Source organism: Mytilus californianus, unplaced genomic scaffold (assembly GCF_021869535.1).
Source record: "Mytilus californianus isolate M0D057914Y unplaced genomic scaffold, xbMytCali1.0.p SCAF_9, whole genome shotgun sequence".
Classification (NCBI taxonomy): Eukaryota; Metazoa; Mollusca; class Bivalvia; order Mytilida; family Mytilidae; genus Mytilus; species Mytilus californianus.
The window spans coordinates 81,331,174-81,355,878 of record NW_026262745.1 but is presented as its reverse complement, the minus strand read 5'-3'; the positions used below and the strand labels follow the sequence as shown (position 1 = coordinate 81,355,878).

At 35.1% G+C, this 24,705-nt stretch overlaps 1 protein-coding gene and 2 long non-coding RNA genes across 5 annotated transcripts in view; 2 read left to right on the top strand and 1 right to left on the bottom strand.

The window, feature by feature from the left end:
- Nucleotides 1–24,705, bottom strand: part of LOC127716465 (protein furry homolog) — a 631,222-nt gene that overhangs the window by 267,986 nt on the left and 338,531 nt on the right. For both annotated transcript variants that reach the window (XM_052222678.1, XM_052222679.1), the window contains exons 37-39: nt 15,683–15,848; nt 11,730–11,940; nt 4,430–4,528 (exon numbers count right to left, since the gene is read on the bottom strand). In XM_052222678.1, coding sequence (XP_052078638.1) covers nt 4,430–4,528; nt 11,730–11,940; nt 15,683–15,848 — 476 coding nt within the window. The remainder of the gene's footprint in view (nt 1–4,429; nt 4,529–11,729; nt 11,941–15,682; nt 15,849–24,705) is intronic.
- The window catches only part of LOC127716526 (uncharacterized), a 331,247-nt gene that overhangs the window by 182,939 nt on the left and 123,603 nt on the right, over nt 1–24,705 (top strand). The window lies entirely within an intron of this gene.
- LOC127716520 (uncharacterized) overlaps nt 1–24,705 on the top strand; it is a 157,635-nt gene that overhangs the window by 85,204 nt on the left and 47,726 nt on the right. The gene's annotated exons all lie outside the window — the stretch shown is intronic.

The window sequence follows — 24,705 nt, the reverse complement described above, 5'->3', positions numbered from 1 at the left end:
AAGTTAAAGTCATCCCTTAAATATTTTTAAAGATGCCACCATGATCTGGTTTATTGTTGTAAAAAATCTGTGTTACAAATGTCCAGGAATAAGTTTCATTAGTTGTATCGACAATCCTGTTCTCTTTTTAATGACTGTGACATTAACCAATGTGACTTATCACCAACTTTGTACATGCAATGAGTACATGACAGGTGGCACCAGTAGAGAAGACATTTCTTATCTTTCCAAAGCACATGAGTTCACCCTGGTTTATTTTGTGGTGGTTGTGCTGCTCAATCTTTATTTTCTGTGTATTTTTTGGTGTATTTGCTCGTTTTTTGTCCTTTTTCTTTATGGAGATGCTATTGTCTGTTTTTACACAACTTATGGTTTATGATGTCCCTCTTGGTACAAATGTATCTTTTCCCGTTTTTAGTGTGAAGTTAATCAGAAAGTAGAAGATCAAAATCATTTAACCATTACTGGCCTTTTAGGAAGTTATATTTACATTTATTTGTTGATGTTTGTATTCTAAATACATCTTAACAGCTTATTATTTTAGATAATAAGAACTAGAGGCTCTAAAGAGTCTGTGTTGCTAACCTGCATCTTAAACAATGGGCACTTTTTAGTAAAATTCATCATTAACGGGGAACAACTCTATTAAGAGTTAACTGACAATTTCAGTCATGTTGACATATTTGTAGATCTTATCCTGCTGATAATTTTTCTATAGTTTCTACTTATCTATATTATAATTTTCAAGATAATAGTAAAAAAATACAAAATAAAATGCTCGCTGAGCGCAGCCTGATACCACCGCAGAGGTTGAACCCTGAACAGTTGGGGCAAATTTGGACACAATATTCAAGCTTGACACTTTGAATTTGGGTTGTGATCAAATTTTTGACATAATATAAGTTTCTGACACAAAATAAATGTGGTCAAAGATCTTAATAAATTGCTTTGCCGAGCGCAGATGGATACAACCGCAGAGGTCCAACCCTGAACAGTTGGGGCAAAAATAGACACAATATCAGCGCTTGATACAGGTCTGAATTTGGATTGTAATTAAATATTTGACACAGAATAACTGTAGTCAAAGAACTTAGAATTGGTTATATGATTTAAGTTTATATTCAATTTTTTGCTTTTGTGCAATACACTTTGCAGTTGCGAATTACCCCCCCTCCCCCCACAAAAAATAAATGTGGATAGTGTCCACATGTGGACACAGATGATGCTCCCTCTTGCATATCATATGGTTAGAAAGGGACATAACTGAAGAACGGTAAAAGTGACACTACCCAAATTTGAACTTGATCTGAGTTTTGTGGTAATAAGCATTGTGTGTAAGTCTCATAACATTTGGTTGAGGCTAACTTAAGTAGAGAACAGAAACTAAAAATTCAGCAATTTTTCCATTTATAAAGCGGCATAACTCTAGAACGGTTAAAGTGATGCCACCAAAATTTAAACTTGATCTGTTTTTTGTGGTAATAAGTATTGTGTATAAGTTTCATAACATTTGGTAGAGGCAAACTTTAGTTAGAGAACGGAAACTAAAAATTTTGCAATTTTTCCATTTATAAAGGGGCATAAATCTAGAACGGTTAAAGTGATGCCACCAAAATTCAAACTTGATCTGTGTTTTGTGGTAATAAGCATTGTGTATAAGTTTTATAACATTTGGCTGAGGCAAACTCAAGTTAGAGAACGGAAACCAATTGTGAGACGGACAAGGGTAAAACTTAATGCCCCCACCGCTACAGCGGGAGAATAAAAAAAAAAAAAATTACCACCCTTTTTTTTTGCTTTTGTGCAATACACTATGCTGTTGCGTATTGACCTCCCCCCCCCCCCCCTTTTTTTTGCAAAAAAAATAATATTTGAAGAATTTTTCTTTTTAATTTCTGAAATCTGAAATGATAAAAAATTGACCCCCCACAATTTCTTTTCATCTCCCCCTATTTTCCCCCCAAAAAATTCTTTGCCTCAAGATATGGTCATAATCTCAATTCAAATTTCCAATGGAGTTTGTAACCATAATTACCCGTCTAAATACATCATAAAAGTCTTAAAATAGAAAATGACATACATAATCATGGCTAAAATTAATATTCCTTCATAGAAACTTCTAAAAATAAATTGACAGCTAATCATCTCAAGACAATACAACATTTCTTTATACATAATTTAAAAGTAGTGTAAGGGAAGTAATCAAAATGTTGTGTTTGGATTACCTTCCTTACACTGCTTTTAAATTGTCTTAAGTAATTGTCCATTAACCAGGAAACCCTTGTTTTTCCCCCTTTTTTGCCCCTAATTCCTAAACGGTTTGAGCCATAACCCCCCAAAGCAAATCCTAACCATCCCTTTGTGGTATGGAAACTTGTTGTATAATTTCAGAGAGATCCATACACCGTTCCACAAGTTATTGTCTGGAAACTAGAAAAATGCTTATTTGGGCCCCTTTTGGCCTAAACTGTTAGGACCATAACCCCCAAAATCAATCCCAACCTTCCTTTTGTGGTTATAAACCTTGTGTTCAAATTTCATAGATTTCTTTTTACTAATACTAAAGTTATTGTCCGGAAACCAACTGTCTTCGGACAACGCTGACGACGACGTGATACCAATATACGACCGCAAAAAATAAAAATATATTACTAAATACTGTCAGTGTGCAATGGAAGATTTCTTCTTGAAACTTTTCAAAAATTTGAAATTTGAAAAATTTTGAAAAAAAAAATATGAACCCCTTAACAAGAGTGCACACGCTGAAATGTCTCGCCTTCTTTACTAATCATTGATATTATGTTGATAGTCCTAAATATAAAGCTTTATTACAACTGTCACATAAACTTAACATTAACCAAGAAAACTAAACATTGACCAATGAACCATGAAAATGAGGTCAAGGTCAGATGAACCATGCCAGGCAGACATGTACAGTTTAACAATTCTCCATATAACAAATATAGTTGACCTATTGCTTATAGTTTAAGAAAAACAGACCAAAACACAAAAACTTAACACTGAGCAATGAACCGTGAAAATGAGGTCAAGGTCATATAAAACCTGCACGACTGACATATAGATCATAAAATATTTCCATACACCAAATATAGTTGACCTATTGCATATAGTATTAGAAAAAAAGGCCAAAACTCAAAAACTTAACTTTGACCACTGAACCATGAAAACGAGGTCAAGGTCAGATGACACCTGCCAGCTAGACATGTACACCTTACAATCATTCCCTACACCAAATATAGTAGACCTATTGCATACAGTATAAGAAAAACAGACCAAAACACAAAAACTTAACTATAACCACTGAACCATGAAAATGAGGTCAAGGTCAAATGACACCTGCCAGTTGGACATGTACACCTTACAGTCCTTCCATACACCGAATATACTAGACCTATTGCTTATAGTATCTGAGATATGGACTTGACCACCAAAACTTAACCTTGTTCACTGATCCATGAAATGAGGTCGAGGTCAAGTGAAAACTGTCTGACGGGCATGAGGACCTTGCAAGGTACGCACATACCAAATATAGTTATCCTGCTACTTATAATAAGAGAGAATTTAACATTACAAAAAATGTTAACTTTTTTTTCAAGTAGTCACTGAACCATGAAAATGAGGTCAAGGACATTGGACATGTGACCGACGGAAACTTCGTAACATGAGGCATCCATATACAAAGTATGAAGCATCCAGGTCTTCCACCTTCTAAAATATAAAGCTTTTAAGAAGTTAGCTAACGCCGCCGCCGCCGCCGCAGCCGGATCACTATCCCTATTTCGAGCTTTCTGCGACAAAAGTCGCAGGCTCAACAAAAATTGGAAAAAAAATCCTTGTAGATCTTGTCTTGTTGATCATTTTTGCTTTTATTGTTTCTATCTATTTTTCTATTATAGTTTTTAAGATATTAGGCAATAACGCAAACAATTGGTAAATATTTTCATTAAAGGGCAATAACTGTAGGAGTCGTCTAACAATTTTGGTCATGTGGACTTTTTTGTAGATCTTGTCTTGCTGATCATTTTTGCTTCAAAGAAGTCGTCTGACAGTTTTGACCTAAAATAACAAGAGGTAGAGCTCAACATTCTTAACATTTAACACCTACATTTCGCCCAGCAGTTTCAGAGGAGAAGATTTTTGTAAAAGTTAATGACGGATGAAGACGAAACGCCAAGTGATGAGAAAAGCTCACTTGGCCCTGTGGGCAAGGTGAGCTAAAACTGAGACAAATCAATAGATCAAATGCTTTCAAGGATTGATTTTAGTCTGCACAGCAGAAATCAATGGAAAAAGTATATTTCATTGGATAATAAATTCCATAGTTTGATGAACCCTAAAATATATGAAAATATATATCAAACAAATAATCATATCAAGGAAAATAACTGATGAATGAATTTGTGCATACCTGCATATCATCTCCCTGTTCAGCTACAGTCTCTACAAGACGTGATAGAATGTCAGCCAACATCTGTGTTGAAGGTCGGATTTTCAATGCTCTTAATATCTACAAATATTGTATACAACTGACAAATCATGCAATTGACTACCTGTACACACATAATTTAAATCTGTGAACAACTGATCATAAAAACATCCTATTTGTGTTTTTTTTTCCATTTAATTTCGAATTGCTTCATATCATCAACTGAAAATATCTCCTCTCCTCACAAAATTCTTACACTTTTGAAAAATTACAAAATTTTGAAACAAGACTACTGTTGGATAATTTTGGCATAGTTAGGTTACATTTATTCTTGTTTTCAGAGAAGATTTTTAAGTATACTCGAAGGTAGGGGTCACCAAACATGAATTTAATTGATTGTTATGACAAACATATTGGTTGGATTGTAGGGGTCACCAGACATGGTTCTTATAGATAGTTTTGACAAACTCATTGGTTAGATAGTAGGGGTCACCAGACATGATTCTTATTGATAGTTATGACCAACATATTGGTTGGAAGGTAGGGGTCACCAGACATGATTCTTATTGATAGTTATGAAAAACTCATTGGTTGGAAGGTAGGGGTCAGCAGACATGATTCTTATTGATAGTTATGACAAACACATTGGCTGGAAGGTAGGGGTCACCAGACATGATTCTTATTGATAGTTATGACAAACACATTGGCTGGAAGGTAGGGGTCACCAGACTTGATTCTTATTGATAGTTATGACAAACTCATTGGTTGGAAGGTAGGGTTCACCAGACATGATTCTTATTGATAGTTATGACAAACACATTGGCTGGAAGGTAGGGCTCACCAGACATGATTCTTATTGATAGTTATGACAAACTCATTGGTTGGAAGGTAGGGTTCACCAGACATGATTCTTATTGATAGTTATGACAAACTCATTGGTTAGATGGTAGGGCTCACCAGACATGATTCTTATTGATAGTTATGACCAACATATTGGTTGGAAGGTAGGGGTCACCAGATATGATTCTTATTGATAGTTATGACACACATATTGGTTGGAAGGTAGGGGTCACCAGACATGATTCTTATTGATAGTTATGACCAAAATATTGGTTGGAAGGTAGGGGTCACCAGACATGATTCTTATTGATAGTTATGACAAACACATTGGTTGGAAGGTAGGGGTCACCAGACATGATTCTTAGTGATAGTTATGACACACATATTGGTTGGATGGTAGGGGTCACCAGACATGAATTTTATTGAAAGTTATGACCAACATATTGGTTGGAAGGTAAGGGTCTCCAGACATGATTCTTATTGATAGTATGACAAACACATTGGTTGGAAGGTAGGGGTCATCAGACATGATTCTTATTGATAGTTATGCCAAACTCATTGGTTGGAAGGTAGGGGTCAGCAGACATGATTCTTATTGATAGTTATGACAAACTCATTGGTTAGATGGTAGGGGTCACCAGACATGAATTTAATTGATAGTTATGACCAACATATTGGTTGGAAGGTAGGGGTCACCAGACATGATTCTTATTGATAGTTATAACAAACACATTGGTTGGAAGTTAGGGGTCACCAGACATGATTCTTATTGATAGTTATGACAAACTCATTGGTTGGAAGGTAGGGGTCACCAGACTTGATTCTTATTGATAGTTATGACCAACATATTGGTTGGATGGTAGGGCTCACCAGACATGGTTCTTATTGATAGTTATGACACACACATTGGTTGGAAGGTAGGGGTCACAAGACATGGTTCTTATTGATAGTTATGACACACACATTGGTTGGAAGTTAGGGGTCACCAGACAAGATTCTTATTGATAGTAGTGACAAACATTTGTTTGGATGGTAGGGGTCACCAGACATGGTACTTATTGATAGTCATGACACACACATTGGTTGGAAGGTAGGGGGGTCACCAGACATGGTTCTTATTGATAGTTATGACACACTCATTGGCTGGAAGGTAGGGGTCACCAGACATGGTTCTTATTGATAGTTATGACAAACTCATTAATTGATGGTAGGGGTCAACAGGCATGGTTCTTATTGATAGTTATGACACACACATTGGTTGGAAGGTAAGGGTCACCAGACATCATTCTTATTGATAGTTATGACCAACATATTGGTTAGATGGTAGGGGTCACCATATATGGTTCTTATTGATAGTTATGACCAACATATTGGTTGGAAGGTAGGGGTCACCAGACATGGTTCTTATTAATAATTATGACAAACTCATTGGTTGGCAGGTAGGGCTCACCAGACATGATTCTTATTGATAGTTATGACCAACATATTGGTTGGATGGTAGGGGTCACCAGACATGGTTATTATTGATAGTTATGACCAACATATTGGTTGGAAGGTAGGGGTCACCAGACATGATTTTTATTGATAGTTACGACAAACACATTGGTTGGAAGGTAGGGGTCACCAGACATGATTCTTATTGATAGTTATGACACACACATTGGTCGGAAGTTAGGGGTCACCAGACATGATTCTTATTGATAGTTATGACACACACATTGGTTGGAAGGTAGGGGTCACCAGACATGATTCTTATTGATAGTTATGACCAACATATTGGATGGATGGTAGGGCTCACCAGATATTACTCTTATTGATAGTTATATCAAACATTTGTTTGGATGGTAGGGGTCACCAGACATGATTATTATTGATAGGTATGACACACACATTAGTTGGAAGGTAGGGGTCATCAGGCAAGATTCATATTGATAGTTATCACAAACATTTGTTTGGAAGGTAGGGCTTACCAGACATGGTTCTTATTGATAGTTATGACAAACTCATTGGTTGGAGATACAGGTCACCAGACATGATTCTTATAGATAGTTTTGACAAACTCATTGGTTAGATGGTAGGGGTCACCATATATGGTTCTTATTGATAGTTATGACCAACATATTGGTTGGAAGGTAGGGGTCACCAGACATGGTTCTTATTGATAATTATGACAAACTCATTGGTTGGCAGGTAGGGCTCACCAGACATGATTCTTATTGATAGTTTTGACCAACATATTGGTTGGATGGTAGGGGTCACCAGACATGGTTATTATTGATAGTTATGACCAACATATTGGTTGGAAGGTAGGGGTCACCAGACATGATTCTTATTGATAGTTACGACAAACACATTGGTTGGAAGGTAGGGGTCACCAGACATGATTCTTATTGATAGTTATGACAAACACATTGGTTGGAAGATAGGGGTCACCAGACATCATTCTTATTGATAGTTATGACCAACATATTGGTTGGAAGGTAGGGGTCACCAGACATGGTTCTTATTGATAATTACGACAAACTCATTGCTTGGCAGGTAGGGCTCACCAGACATGATTCTTATTGATAGTTATGACCAACATATTGGTTGGATGGTAGGGGTCACCAGACATGGTTATTATTGATAGTTATGACCAACATATTGGTTGGAAGGTAGGGGTCACCAGACATGATTCTTATTGATAGTTACGACAAACACATTGGTTGGAAGGTAGGGGTCACCAGACATGATTCTTATTGATAGTTATGACAAACACATTGGTTGGAAGGTAGGGGTCACCAGACATCATTCTTATTGATAGTTATGACCAACATATTGGTTGGATGGTAGGGCTCTCCAGACATGATTCTTATTGATAGTTATGACCAACACATTGGTTGGAAGGTAGGGGTCACCAGACATGATTCTTATAGATAGTTATGACCAACATATTGGTTGGATGGTAGGGGTCACCAGACATGGTTATTATTGATAGTTATGACCAACATATTGGTTGGAAGGTAGGGGTCACCAGACATGATTCTTATTGAAAGTTACGACAAACACATTGGTTGGAAGGTATGGGTCACCAGACATGATTCTTATTGATAGTTATGACAAACACATTGGTTGGAAGGTAGGGGTCACCAGACATCATTCTTATTGATAGTTATGACCAACATTTGTTTGGATGGTAGGGGTCACAAGACATGATTATTATTGATAGTTATGACACACACATTGGTTGGAAGGTAGGGGTCACCAGGCAAGATTCTTATTGATAGTTATCACAAAAATTTGTTCGGATGGTAGGGCTCACCAGACATGGTTCTTATTGATAGTTATGACAAACTCATTGGTTGGAGATACAGGTCACCAGACATGATTCTTATAGATAGTTTTGACAAACTCATTGGTTAGATGGTAGGGCTCACCAGACATGGTTCTTATTGATAGTTATGACAAAAATTTGTTTGGATGGTAGGGGTCACCAGACATGATTCTTATTGATATTTATGACACACACATTGGTTGGAAGGCAGGGGTCACCAGACATGGTTCTTATTGAAAGTTATGACAAACTCATTGATCAGATGGTAGTGGTCACCAGACATGGTTCTTGTTGATAGTTATGACAAACTCATTGGTTCGAAGGTAAGTGTCACCAGACATGATTCTTATTGATAGTTATGACAAAAATTTGTTTGGATTGTAGGGGTCACCATACATGGTTCTTATTGATAGTTATGACAAACTCATTGGTTAGATGGTAGGGGTCACCATATATGGTTCTTATTGATAGTTATAACCAACATATTGGTTGGAAGGTAGGGGTCACCAGACATGGTTCTTATTGATAATTATGACAAACTCATTGGTTGGCAGGTAGGGCTCACCAGACATGATTCTTATTGATAGTTTTGACCAACATATTGGTTGGATGGTAGGGGTCACCAGACATGGTTATTATTGATAGTTATGACCAACATATTGGTTGGAAGGTAGGGGTCACCAGACATGATTCTTATTGATAGTTACGACAAACACATTGGTTGGAAGGTAGGGGTCACCAGACATGATTCTTATTGATAGTTATGACAAACACATTGGTTGGAAGATAGGGGTCACCAGACATCATTCTTATTGATAGTTATGACCAACATATTGGTTGGAAGGTAGGGGTCACCAGACATGGTTCTTATTGATAATTACGACAAACTCATTGCTTGGCAGGTAGGGCTCACCAGACATGATTCTTATTGATAGTTATGACCAACATATTGGTTGGATGGTAGGGGTCACCAGACATGGTTATTATTGATAGTTATGACCAACATATTGGTTGGAAGGTAGGGGTCACCAGACATGATTCTTATTGATAGTTACGACAAACACATTGGTTGGAAGGTAGGGGTCACCAGACATGATTCTTATTGATAGTTATGACAAACACATTGGTTGGAAGGTAGGGGTCACCAGACATCATTCTTATTGATAGTTATGACCAACATATTGGTTGGATGGTAGGGCTCTCCAGACATGATTCTTATTGATAGTTATGACCAACACATTGGTTGGAAGGTAGGGGTCACCAGACATGATTCTTATTGATAGTTATGACCAACATATTGGTTGGATGGTAGGGGTCACCAGACATGGTTATTATTGATAGTTATGACCAACATATTGGTTGGAAGGTAGGGGTCACCAGACATGATTCTTATTGAAAGTTACGACAAACACATTGGTTGGAAGGTATGGGTCACCAGACATGATTCTTATTGATAGTTATGACAAACACATTGGTTGGAAGGTAGGGGTCACCAGACATCATTCTTATTGATAGTTATGACCAACATATTGGTTGGATGGTAGGGCTCACCAGACATGATTCTTTTTGATAGTTATGACCAACACATTGGTTGGAAGGTAGGGGTCACCAGACATGATTCTTATTGATAGTTATGACCAACATATTGGTTGGATGGTAGGGCTCACCAGACATGAATCTTATTGATAGTTATGACAAACATTTGTTTGGATGGTAGGGGGTCACCAGACATGATTATTATTGATAGTTATGACACACACATTGGTTAGAAGGTTGGGGTCACCAGACATGATTCTTATTGATAGTTATGACAAACACATTGGTTGGATGGTAGGGGTCACCAGACATGATTCTTATTGATAGTTATGACAAACACATTGGTTAGATTGTAGGGGTCACCAGACATGATTCTTATTGAAAGTTATGACAAACATATTGGTTAGATGGTAGGCTCACCAGATATATAAATTCTGAGAGAAGAACAAAGAACAAAGTAATAATTTCCCCCCACACTGCTTAACTAAGAAAGTGATTAAATTACTAGGCTAGCCTGGTATCTTTGATAAGTATTTACAACCACTGGGTGGATGCCACTGCTGGTGAATGTTTCTTTCATGAGGATTTCACAAGCCCAGTAGTCAGTACTTTTGTGATGACATAAAGTATCACTGATAGGTTAATTTTCTGTAAATTGAATATTTATAAAATGTTGAATCATTTGAAACCCTTAGGGTTTTCTACCCCCAAGGAATAGTTTGCCTTTGCATACCCGTCTGGTATACAAAATTATCAGCCTGGTATCTTATCTTTGATGACTTATTTTGCTGTATTTGGCACAACTTTTTTGATACTTTTCGGTTTTTAATTTTCTTCAACTTTGTATTTGATGTGGCCTTCTAACTGCTTGGATTTGTGTGCCACTGATGAGTATTTTGTAGAAGAAAGCCCTGAATTGGCTGAAATAAAGTATTATCAGCAATACTTTTAAAAAGGAAGAAATTTTGGATCACATTGGCCTTGTGGGTTCAGACTTGAATAACATTGGCCTTGCGGGTTCAGACTTGGATCACATTGGCCTAGTGGGTTCAGACTTAGATCAAATTGGCCTAGTGGGTTCAGACTTGGAACAATTAGGCCTAGTGGGTTTCAGACATGGAACACATTGGCCTAGTGGGTTCAGACTTGGATCACTTTAGCCTTGTGGGTTCAGGCTTGAATAACATTGGCCTTGTGTGTTCAGACTTGGATAACATTGGCCTTGCGGGTTCAGACTTGGATTAAATTGGCCTAGTGGGTTCAGACTTGTATAACATTGGCCTTGCGGGTTCAGACTTTGTATAACATTGGCCTTGCAGGTTCAGACTTGGATTACATTGGTCTAGTGGGTTGAGACTTATATAACATTGACCTGGTGTGTTTAGACTTATATCATGTTGACCTGGTGGGTTTAGATTTATATCACATTGACCTGGTGGGTTTAGATTTATATCACATTGACCTGGTGGGTTTAGACTTATATCACATTGACCTGGTGGGTTTAGATTTATATCACATTGACCTGGTGGGTTCTGTACTTCTGAAAACTCAAAAAGGGAAAAGGGCAAAAGTGATAACAAACAGATAACAAACCTGAAATGACCTGCCAGCATAATGTCTAGATGAACAAGACAAGGCAACTTGCAGTGCCACCTGTGACCATCTCTGTTCTACAAAAGCTTTAGGAGATAACTCCTGAAAGTATTTGATGACAAGTTTAAGGAAATATTCCACCTGTACTGCACTCTGAGTATTTAGCGTACGAGGAGTAATGTCTTCACAACTCCAAAGTGGGCGACCTCGTCTGAAAATAAAAACCAAACTACTGGTTCAATTATTATTTTCCCCTAAGATAAGTTGAAAGTTTATATATATTTTTTCCTCAATATATCTTTTACCTTATTTCTATAATGCATATGGTCCATAAACACTGATAACTATGGCACAGTGAATGGCCAGGTATTCATTACTTACTTACTTCGTTGTTTCAATCTAACAAGAAATGCCTTCAAAATATCTTTTTGAAACAATTTGTTTTTATATGAAATATTAAGCAAAAATGTGTATTTGAAATTTACTTTTGGCCATATATTGTATATGTTATTGTATTATCTCGAATTTGTCTTGTTTTTGTATGTGTATGATATGTATATATCTATCTAATTATTGTGTTGATTTTGTCCATTATGGGTCCTCTATTTGAAATAAATGTTATCTTATCTGTATGACTGATGTATTGATAAGTGTAACTAAAAGCAATCAGTAGACTTATAAACAATGGAAAGACAACCTTTAAACAATACCAAACCACTACAAATACCTCATATAATTTTTCTTAAATGACTGAATATCTATCTCTGAATCTCTGAAGTTGACTGACTCGTCTTAAAGGATTTGCATTTAGCAAAACTATGGCATAAAAAGGGAGCATTAGCATACTATGGAATGCTTTATTTAGACAGGGTTGACCTGCTATTCTTACACCCCATTAGCCTGACACTCCAATTTGTCTGACACCCCATTAGTCCGAAAAAGGTTGTAACTAAAAATCTACTTCATAAATGATAGATGTGGCATTTGAACTAGTGAAAACTCTCTTCTCTGAGTATAAAAAATGGACAGGACAGCACTTCCCATCTGGTATATAAGAAATACCATAATCCTATTAATATAAAGCAATCAACAACCTTGCAATATTTTGGTTTACTAAATTAGTAATACTAATTCAAAGTGTGACCTAGCTATTTCATGGACCTGCATCGATGCATGCAATATTAATTGATTGAGTCAACATGTATACTGAAGCATAACTGATCATTCCCTTACATTGAAGTGACAAAATTTGTCCTTGTAAAGTTTTATTTGTCTATTATAGTTTTCAAGATAACAGACAAAATTGCAAAACATGGTAAATCATACATGTGACAGGGCTTTGGACTGAAACAGTTATACAGACTTTTTTTCTAAACACCTTCCCATATTGAGCTGATTTTTAGTATGTGAGTCTACTACGGTAAGTTACAGATTGAGTTTATGTTTGGTTCCGCTCCTTTAGATTTTTACCAAAATTATGGGCGTTGCACTTTGAAAATTTCCACTTCTAAAAATGGCTTCAATTTTTTTGAGAGCAGGGCCATTCGTGTCAATTTGACCAAACATTTATTTATTTTATATTCAAATATGTTAGCACTAATTTACTGCAGCAAAATGTTAACTGGACACTTGTACTACTTCTACTAAGGGGTATTTAACAACCTTGACTTTATTTGAACTTTGGTGCATAGTTGTCTCATTAGCAATCATACCATATCTCCTTATTCTTTATTAACTACCCACGACATACTCCCACTTTTTTTTCGTTCTTTAAAACTTTTTCTTAATATCTTAGAGAAATGAAGGCTTCAGAGCAAATGCAGTGTGATTTCCATTATAATTAATATTTACAAGGGGCATAACTCGTTAAAAATATTTGATCAGCTCTTATTTTCGAAAGTGTGAAAGACATTGCTGATATAAACCTATTATATAAGTTTCAAAAAATTCTGACAATAATTGTACACATGAGAGCTCTGACAATGCAATTTTCCATATAATCAATATTTCCAAGGGGCATAACTCTTTTAAAAATAATTTATCGCCACTGATTTTTGAACTCGTCAAAGACATTGATGATATAAACCTATAATATGAATTTCATAAAAATCTGGCAAGAATTGTACACATTAGAGCGCTTATAAGGTAATTTTCCATATAATTAATAATTCCAAGGGGCATAACTCTTTTAAAAATTATTGATAGGCATTGATTTGGAACTCATCAAAGACATTGCTAATATAAACCTATGATTTAAGTTTCATAAAATTCTGGCAAGAATTGTACACATGAGAGCCCTAAAAATGTAATTTTCCATATAACAAATGTTTCAAAGAGACATAACTCCTTTAAAAATAATTGATCAGCACTGATTTTCGAATTTGTCAAAGACATTGCTGATATAAACCTATAATATAAGTTTCATAAAAATCTGGCAAGAATTGTACACATGAAAGCGCTAACGATGCAGTTTTCCATATATTTAATGTTTCTAAGGGGCATAACTCTTTTAAAAATAATTGATCGGCACTGATTTTCAAACTTGTCCAAGACATTGCTGATATAAATCTATGATTTAAGTTTCATAAAAATCTGGCAAGAATTGTACATGTGAGAGCGCTAACAAGACCGGATGGATGGACGGATGGACGGAGTCCTGGTATTTCTATGTCCCCATCAATGCGTTGCGCGGGGGGCAATAAAGAGCTGTGACATGATGCCCTCTTTAGCTCGTCTTTATGCTTTAAATGAATTGATATGATTAACTAGAAATACTGTGAGCTACCTCAAGTTTAACTAAGTTTGTGGCCTTGATTTTTAAAAGAATAGAATTCTTTAACTGTTCAAAGTGTGAAAAACATACAGTTTTCGACTATTTTTCAACAAATACAGTTCCATAACTGCGCAATTTCATATCAGTAATTTAAAAAATTAAAAGGGAGCTTATTTCAATAAATATAAACAAGTCACCAAAGTTTAATTAAAACTGCTTGAAGCGTTTTTGAGTTATGGTCTGAAAACTGGAAAATCACCCCTTTTATATGAATAAAGTCACAAAAATCCAATATGTGAAATCAGAAATTTTCAAAAATCGAAAGGGAACTTATGTCCGTATATATAAACACTTCATTAAAGTTTCATGAAAATTGCTCAAAGCATATTTGTGTTATAGTCAGAAAACTGGATAATCCCCCATTTTTTTATGAAAATAAAATCCTATAAAATCCTATAACAACAAAATCCCACAACTCGGAAACGTAAAATCTAAAATTTATAAAAATTGAAATGGAGCTTACGTCAATAGATATAAACAATTCACCAAAGTTTCATGAAAATTGGTGAAAGCTTTTTGAGTAACTGTCCAAAATGTTGACGACAGACGGACGGACAGATGGGCGGACGGATGGACAATGGTATACCATAATACGTCCTGTTAATAGACGTATAAAAAGTGTTCTGACAGTTTTGATGTAAACTGACAGTAGGTAAATCTCAAAAGTTTTGCTCTGTCAGATTTTCTATACCTGTAGGGGTTATCAAGATAATAAACTGAAATAGCATTTTCCCCTCATGTTCTATTTTTAGCCATGTCGGACATGTTGGATGGCAGGCGGGCTAATCACACACAAATCTTTTAACCTAGATACCCAAATGAGGATTATGGCAAAGTTTGGTTCCAATTGGCAGTCAAAATAATGATGTTCGGTGTGAGCCAAGGCACTGTGTTGAAGACCTTACTTTGACCTATAATGGTTTACTTTTATAAATTTTGACTTGGATGGAGAGTTGTCTCATTGGCACTCATACCACATCTTCTTATATCTATATAAGTTTTAGAGGAGAAATTTTGTATAAAAATTAATGGGCAACTACAGACGAGCAATGCCAAGTGATAGGACAGGCTCATTTGACCCTTCGGGTGACTACTATATTTACAATATTAACAACTCTACCTTATTTCCATAAAATCAAGTATGGCTTTAGCAACTTCCTCAACAGTTTGTAACAATTCTGGATCAGTGGGTTGTTCTATAGGTGTGGTCACATCAGGCACCACAGTTTGACTGCTGTCAACACTGATCATTGACCTCAACATCACCTCTTCTCCCTGGCTTTCTGCTGTAATATTATTACAGATATTTTACTTTAACAATTATAATATTTCATATTCTAAAATTCATGTGACAGTTACAGTAATGGATTTATGCACAAAACTTTTTCCCGTCACTTTACTTCTCTTTGATCTTACTTCTAAGTGCTGCATGCTGAGCTGAGAAGTAGCAAATATCAATTTTAAAGTATTTGATAAGATTTAAGTGTGGATCAAAAGCCTTAAAAAAAGAGTAGGAATAAAATGTAATGTGGGGTATATGTCAATGAGAGACAGCAACCAAGCTAACACAAAAAAAAAAACAAACAGTCAACAAAGTGTCTTCATAGTCGTATGTCACGCTCTAAATAGCCCATGATCTGGAAAATTTGTGAATAATCAAGACTATCAAAGATCTTTCATCAACATCACATGCTTGACTTAAATGTGTTCATTGAAGCATTTTAAACATGAAAAAGAAGGACATTTTTTAATGTTATGAAGTCAAAATAATGCATAATATGGTCTTCTTTTTCATGAAAACAAAGAAAGTGCTTTTTGCAGTTTTCCATCCGCATTTCCTTTGAGGAAACATTGTGAGCAGCCAAGAAACAATAAAATAATTTTAGAGAAACTTTAGTCTAGTTATCTAAATAATCACACAAATATAAAGTTGTTTCTTGGGTGCCAATAATACTTTTACAATCCAAAGAATACTGAAAAATTGATAAAAAAAAAACAAGGAAAATCAAGAAATTCTATAAAATACAATCTTTTTTTTTTTTAGAAACTTGTTTTATAGTGAATCAGTTTTTATTTTCAAAACACCTTCAATGTATATACATGTGAACCTCCCGACAGGAGTACAATAATCCTGTTTTCAGGGGACTCCTCCCGACCTCCCGTTGAAGAGAAAAAAATCCTGTGTATGAAATATTTCATGAATGAATAAAATGCTCCGCTGGGGCGCAGCTTGATACTACCGCAGAGGTCGAACCCTGAACAGTTGGGGCAAGTATGGATACAACATTCAAGCTTGATACAGCACTGAATTTGGATTGTAATTAAATATTTGACACAGCATAGGTTTCTCAAACAGAATGAAAGTGGTCTAAGAACTTAAAAATTTTTAATTTACCTATTCAAACCATATCATTATTATTTGCTTTTATATATAAATCAGAAATAACCAATTTAAAATGGAAAATTTTAAAGAAAAAAAAGGAAAAAAAAATCCCCCCCAATTTTTTGAACCCCCTTATGATTCATCACCCCCAAACTCAATCCCAGCTTTCCCTTTGTGGTATGGTACCTTGCAGTACAATTTCAGAGAGATCCATACACTTGAACACAAGTTATTGTCTGGAAACTAGAAAAATGCTTGTTTTTTGGCCCCTTTTTGGCCCCAAATTCCTAAACGTTTAGGGCAATTACCCCCAAACTCAAACCCAGCTTTCCCTTTGTGATATGTAACCTTGCAGTACAATTTCATAAAGATCCATACACTTACACACAAGTTATTGTCCTGAAACTAGAAAAATGCTTGTTTTTTTGCCCTTTTATGGCCCCTAATTACTAAAATTTTGAGGGAATTACCCCAAAAATCAATCCCAGCCTTCCTTTTGTGGTATGGTACCTTGCAGTACAATTTCAGAGAGATCCATACATTTGAACACATGTTATTGTCTGGAAACTAGAAAAATGCTAATTTTGGCCCCTTTTTGGCCCTTTATTCCTAAACTTTTGGGCAATTACCCCCAAACTCAATTCCAGCTTTCCCTTTGAGATATGGAACCTTGTAGTACAATTTCATAAAGATCCATACACTTACACACAAGTTATTGTCATGAAACTAGAAAAATGCCTGTTTTTTGCCCCTTTTTGGCCCCTAATTCCTAAAATTTGGAGGCAATTACCCCCAAAATCAATCCCAGCATTCCCTTTGTGATATGGAACCTTGTGGTACAATGTCAGAGATCCATACACTTACACACAAGTTATGTCTGGAAGTTACAAAAATGCTTATTTTTGGCCCCTTTTTGGCCCCTAATTCCTTAACTGTGGGTACCATAACCCCCAAAATCAATCCCCACCTTCCTTTTGTGGTATTGAACCTTATGGTAAAATTTCATTGAGATACATTTACTTAAACTAAAGTTAGAGTGCGAAAACTAATGTGTTTTCGGACGATGACTACGACGCCGGATGACGACAACGAGGACGCCAACGTCATACCAATATACGACCACAAAAATTTTTTTGCGGTCGTATAAAAATTTCAGCCCAACATATCTGGTGTAACTGACATTACCTGAAGTTATATTTTACCTGTAAATCAATTAACATGCATAATTATATGGCTTCACTTGTCAGCTTGGGTGTCAAACATACTGGTAATCAACTATTTTTACCTCAGGCTAATTGCCATTGTGTAATAAAAACTTTGTGTATTTAAATAATTGAAATGAATTTTTGGGTTACTTCCCTTGATTTATCCTGTTTTAAGTTACTTTCCTTTAAATAATGTAAATTTTTAAAAGAATATAAATAAAATATAAATTGAACAAATGATCATAAAAGGATGGTAATTAAATGATTTTAAATGTTTTAAGACAAATAAAAAAATAATAATTTGAAAATTATTTGAGGGTTCTATACTTCCTTTCAAGGCTTAAATTGAAATTTATATAATAACTATGACCCTTGTAATATCTTTGAAAATGCTTTTTAACATGCAAAAAAAACCTCTTTGCAGATAGTTAAACAAATGTTCTGATTGCAGTGATTGTTCTAAGGAATAATGATAAAAAAGATGTAAATTAAAGAATTTAAAGAACATACTAAAAAAAAAAAAGAATGTTAGATTGAACATGTTGAATAAAGATAGAGAAAATTTATAAGTACAAGGGTACTATAAATATAATACATTCAGATGGAAAGTTGAAGAAAAAACACTTTAAAAGACAATTTCTACAGCACACGGTTACATTTACGACAAAATTTATGTCGATTAAAAACCTCCTGATCTGAGTCCTAATCTCCTGACCAAAATTTCCCAATCTCCTGATCTGAGTTTCACAGTCCATCACATGTATGAATGTACCTTAGTAAAGTTAGGACAAATTTAAGAATATGCATGATATTTTTTTAATTTGCACTAATATTTGGGCAAATTGGACCTCTTTGACAGTGCCCCTACTTCTTTAAATTGGTAGCTCAGCAGTAAAATATATGGCAAATCGTTCTCAATAGAAACTTTAAACCTATAAGTAATGCAATGTGCTTGGAATTCAGAATCATATGTTTTATTGTGATTTATACCATTTTCTTTTCAACACTGGGTAGTTCCTTGAATTTTTTTAAGCATGCTGTTACCTGTACAAAAGGTGTTTAATAGAGATATTTTTTGAACAGGACAATATTTTCTAATTATAGTTAATAATTGAGACTTTTAGAAAAATTGTTGTAAGACCAGAAAGAATGAAATTAGACTAATCAAAGGAAAATCTTGACAGCAAGGATTTTCCTAGCATTTTTAGGGTCAAATATTCTGACTCATTTCAAATTGCAAATACCCAACTTTGTTTGCACAATTTTGCCTTTTCCCAATCAAATTTCAACTTCCTTTTACAAGAGACTACAATACCAAACAGAGACTATCAATCCTGTTTTCCAAAGTTTCAGTCTTCTGCACACAAATTAAAAACATATGTTTTCAACTCTCCAGATGTCAGTGAAAACTTCCCTGTATTTTTTTTAAATTTTATAATCATGAGCTCTCAGAAGATTATCTCCTGATAAGAGCAGTCAAATCTCGAAATTTTGAGGAGAAAAATCTCTCTTTCTGATTATTATTATACTGTAAAGTAGAGTCAGCGTATCTGTAAAATTACTTCATTATTTTACTAGCTCAATGCTCCCTGGATATCTCTGTCTGCTGCTTTCAGAGTCAGTGTATCATTTATATTACTTCATTATTTTACTAACCTAATGCTCACTGGTAATCTCTGTCTCTGCTTTCAGTGTCAGTGTTTCTGTAATATTACTTCATTATTTTACTAATCTAATGCTCCCTGGAAATCTCTGTCTTCTGCTTTCAGTGTCAGTGTTTCTGTAATATTACTTCATTATTTAACTAACCTAATGCTTCCTGGAAATCTCTGTCTTCGCTTTCAGTGTCAGTGTTTCAGTAATATTACTTCATTATTTTACTAACCTAATGCTCACTGGTTATCTCTGTCTTCGCTTTCAGTGTCAGTGTTTCAGTAATATTACTTCATTATTTTACTAACCTAATGCTCACTGGTAATCTCTGTCTTCTGCTTTCAGTGTCAGTGTTTCTGTAATATTACTTCATTATTTTACTAAATTAATGCTCCCTGGAAATCTCTGTCTGCTGCTTTCAGAGTCAGTGTTTCAGTAATATTACTTCATTATTTTACTAACCTAATGCTCCCTGGAAATCTCTGTCTTCTGCTTTCAGAGTCAGTGTTTCAGTAATATTACTTCATTATTTTACTAACCTAATGCTCACTGGTAATCTCTGTCTTCTGCTTTCAGTGTCAGTGTTTCAGTAATATTACTTCATTATTTTACTAATCTTATGCTCACTGGAAATCTCTGTCTTTGCTTTCAGAGTCAGTGTTTCAGTAATATTACTTCATTATTTTACTAACCTAATGCTCACTGGAAATCTCTGTCTTTGCTTTCAGTGTCAGTGTTTCAGTAATATTACTTCATCATTTTACTAACCTAATGCTCACTGGTAATCTCTGTTTTCTGCTTTCAGTGTCAGTGTTTCTGTAATATTACTTCATTATTTTACTAATCTAATGCTCCCTGGAAATCTCTGTCTGCTGCTTTCAGAGTCAGTGTTTCAGTAATATTACTTAATTATTTTACTAACCTAATGCTCCCTGGAAATCTCTGTCTTCTGCTTTCAGAGTCAGTGTTTCAGTAATATTACTTCATTATTTTACTAACCTAATGCTCACTGAATATCTCTATCTTCTGCTTTCAGAGTCAGTGTTTTCTGCTTTCAGTGTCAGTGTTTCTGTAATATTACTTCATTATTTTACTAATCTAATGCTCCCTGGAAATCTCTGTCTTCTGCTTTCAGAGTCAGTGTTTCAGTAATATTACTTAATTATTTTACTAACTTATGCTCCATGGAAATCTCTGTCTTCAACTTTCAGAGTCAGTGTTTCAGTAATATTACTTCATTATTTTACTAACCTAATGCTCACTGAATATCTCTGTCTTCTGTTTTCAGAGTCAGTGTTTTCTGCTTTCAGAGTCAGTGTTTCAGTAATATTACTTAATTATTTTACTAACTTATGCTCCCTGGAAATCTCTGTCTTCTGCTTTCAGAGTCAGTGTTTCAGTAATATTACTTCATTATTTAACTAACCTAATGCTTCCTGGAAATCTCTGTCTTCGCTTTCAGTGTCAGTGTTTCACTAATATTACTTCATTATTTTACTAACCTAATGCTCACTGGTAATCTCTGTCTTCTGCTTTCAGTGTCAGTGTTTCTGTAATATTACTTCATTATTTTACTAATCTAATGCTCCCTGGAAATCTCTGTCTGCTGCTTTCAGAGTCAGTGTTTCAGTAATATTACTTGATTATTTTACTAACCTAATGCTCCCTGGAAATCTCTGTCTTCTGCTTTCAGAGTCAGTGTTTCAGTAATATTACTTCATTATTTTACTAACCTAATGCTCACTGAATATCTCTATCTTCTGCTTTCAGAGTCAGTGTTTTCTGCTTTCAGTGTCAGTGTTTCTGTAATATTACTTCATTATTTTACTAATCTAATGCTCCCTGGAAATCTCTGTCTGCTACTTTCAGAGTCAGTGTTTCAGTAATATTACTTAATTATTTTACTAACTTATGCTCCCTGGAAATCTCTGTTTTCAACTTTCAGAGTCAGTGTTTCAGTAATATTACTTCATTATTTTACTAACCTAATGCTCACTGAATATCTCTGTCTTCTGCTTTCAGAGTCAGTGTTTCAGTAATATTACTTCAATATTTTACTAACCTAATGCTCACTGAATATCTCTGTCTTCTGCTTTCAGAGTCAGTGTTTTCTGCTTTCAGTGTCAGTGTTTCAGTAATATTAGTTAATTATTTTACTAACTTATGCTCCCTGGAAATCTCTGTCTTCTGCTTTCAGAGTCAGTGTTTCAGTAATATTACTTCATTATTTAACTAACCTAATGCTCACTGAATATCTCTGTCTTCTGCTTTCAGAGTCAGTGTTTTCTGCTTTCGGTGTCAGTATTTCAGTAATATTACTTCATTATTTTACTAACCCAATGCTCCCTGGATATCTCTGTCTTTTGTTTTCAGAGTCAGTGTATCATTCATATTACTTCATTATTTTACTAACCCAATGCTCCCTTGAAATCTCTGTCTTCTGCTTTCAGTGTCAGTGTTTCTGTAATATTACTTCATTATTTTACTAACCTAATGCTTCCTGGAAATCTCTGTTTTCTGCTCTCAGAGTCAGTGTTTCTGTAATATTACTTCATTATTTTACTAACCTAATGCTCCCTGGAAATCTCTGTCTTCTGCTTTCAGAGTCAGTGTTTCAGTAATATTACTTCATTATTTTACTAACCTAATGCTCCCTGGAAATCTCTGCCTTCTGCTTTCAGTGTTAGTGTTTCTGTAATATAACTTCATTATTTCACTTACCTAATGCTCCCTGGAAATCTCTGTCTTCTGCTTTCAGAGACAAGTGTTTCAGAAATATTACTTCATTATTTTACTAACCTAATGCTCACTGGATATCTCTGTCTTCTGCTTTCAGAGTCAGTGTTTCAGTAATATTACTTCATTATTTTACTAACCTAATGCTCCCTGGAAATCTCTGCCTTCTGCTTTCAGTGTTAGTGTTTCTGTAATATAACTTCATTATTTCACTTACCTAATGCTCCCTGGAAATCTCTGTCTTCTGCTTTCAGAGACAGTGTTTCAGTAATATTACTTCATTATTTTACTAACCTAATGCTCCCTGGAAATCTCTGTCTTCTGCCGTCAGAGTCAGTGTTTCACTAATAGTAATATTACTTTTATTTCTCTTACCTAATGCTCACTGAATATCTCTGTCTTCTGCTTTCAGAGTCAGTGTTTTCTGCGTTCAGTGTCAGTGTTTCTGTATTATTACTTAATTATTTTACTAACTTATGCTCCCTGGAAATCTCTGTCTTCTGCTTTCAGAGTCAGTGTTTCAGTAATATTACTTTATTAATTTTACTAACCTAATGCTCACTGGATATCTGTCTTCTGCTGACAGAGTCAATGTTTCAGTAATATTACTTCATTATTTTACTAACCTAATGCTCACTGGTAATCTCTGTCTTTGCTTTCAGTGTCAGTGTTTCTGTAATATTACTTCATTATTTTACTTATCTAATGCTCCCTGGAAATCTCTGTCAGCTGCTTTCAGAGTCAGTGTTTCAGTAATATTACTTTATTATTTTACTAACCTAATGCTCCCTGGAAATCTCTGTTTTCTGCTCTCAGAGTCAGTTTTTCAGTAATATTTCTTCATTATTTTGCTAACCTAATGCTCACTGAATATCTCCGTCTTCTGCTTTCAGAGTCAGTGTTTTCTGCTTTCAGTGTCAGTGTTTCAGTAATATTACTTCATTATTTTACTAACCCAATGCTCCCTGGAAATCTCTGTCTTCTGCTTTCAGTGTCAGTGTTTCTGTAATATTACTTCATTATTTTACTAACCTAATGCTCACTGGAAATCTCTGTCTTCTGCTTTCAGAGTCAGTGTTTCAGTAATATTACTTCATTATTTTACTTACCCAATGCTCCATGAATATCTCTGTCTTCTGCTTTCAGAGTCAGTGTTTCACTGATAGTAATATTACTTTTATTTCTCTAACCTAATGCTAACTGGATATCTCTGTCTTCTGCTTTCAGAGTCAGTGTTTCAGTAATATTACTTCATTATTTTACTAACCTAATGCTCACTGGAAATCTCTGTCTTCTGCTTTCAGTGTTAGTGTTTCTGTAATATAACTTCATTATTTCACTTACCTAATGCTCCCTGGAAATCTCTGTCTTCTGCTTTCAGAGACAGTGTTTCAGTAATATTACTTCATTATTTTACTAACCTAATGCTCCCTGGAAATCTCTGTCTTCTGCCGTCAGAGTCAGTGTTTCACTAATAGTAATATTACTTTTATTTCTCTTACCTAATGCTCACTGGATATCTCTGTCTTATGCTTTCAGAGTCAGTGTTTCAGTAATATTACTTCATTATTTTACTAACCTAATGCTCACTGGATATCTCTGTCTTCTGCTTTCAGAGTCAGTGTTTCAGTAATATTACTTCATTATTTTACTAACCCAATGCTCCCTGGAAATCTCTGTCTTCTGCTTTCAGTGTCAGTGTTTCAGTAATATTAATTCATTATTTTACTAACCTTATGCTCCCTGGAAATCTCTGTCTTCTGCTTTCAGTGTCAGTGTATCTGGAATATTACTTCATTATTTTACTAACCCATTGCCCAATGAAAATCACTGTCTTCTGCTTTCAGAGTCAGTGTTTCAGTAATATTACTTCATTATTTTACTAACATAATGCTCACAGGATATCTCTGTCTTCTGCTTTCAGAGTCAGTGTTTCAGTAATATTACTTCATTTTTTTACTAACCCAATGCTCCCTGGAAATCTCTGTCTTCTGCTTTCAGTGTCAAGTGTTTCAGTAATATAACTTCATTATTTTACTAACCCAATGCTCCCTGGAAATCTCTGTCTTCTGCTTTCAGTGTCAGTGTTTCAGTAATATTACTTCATTATTTTACTAACCCAATGCTCCCTGGAAATCTCTGTCTTCTGCTTTCAGTGTCAGTGTA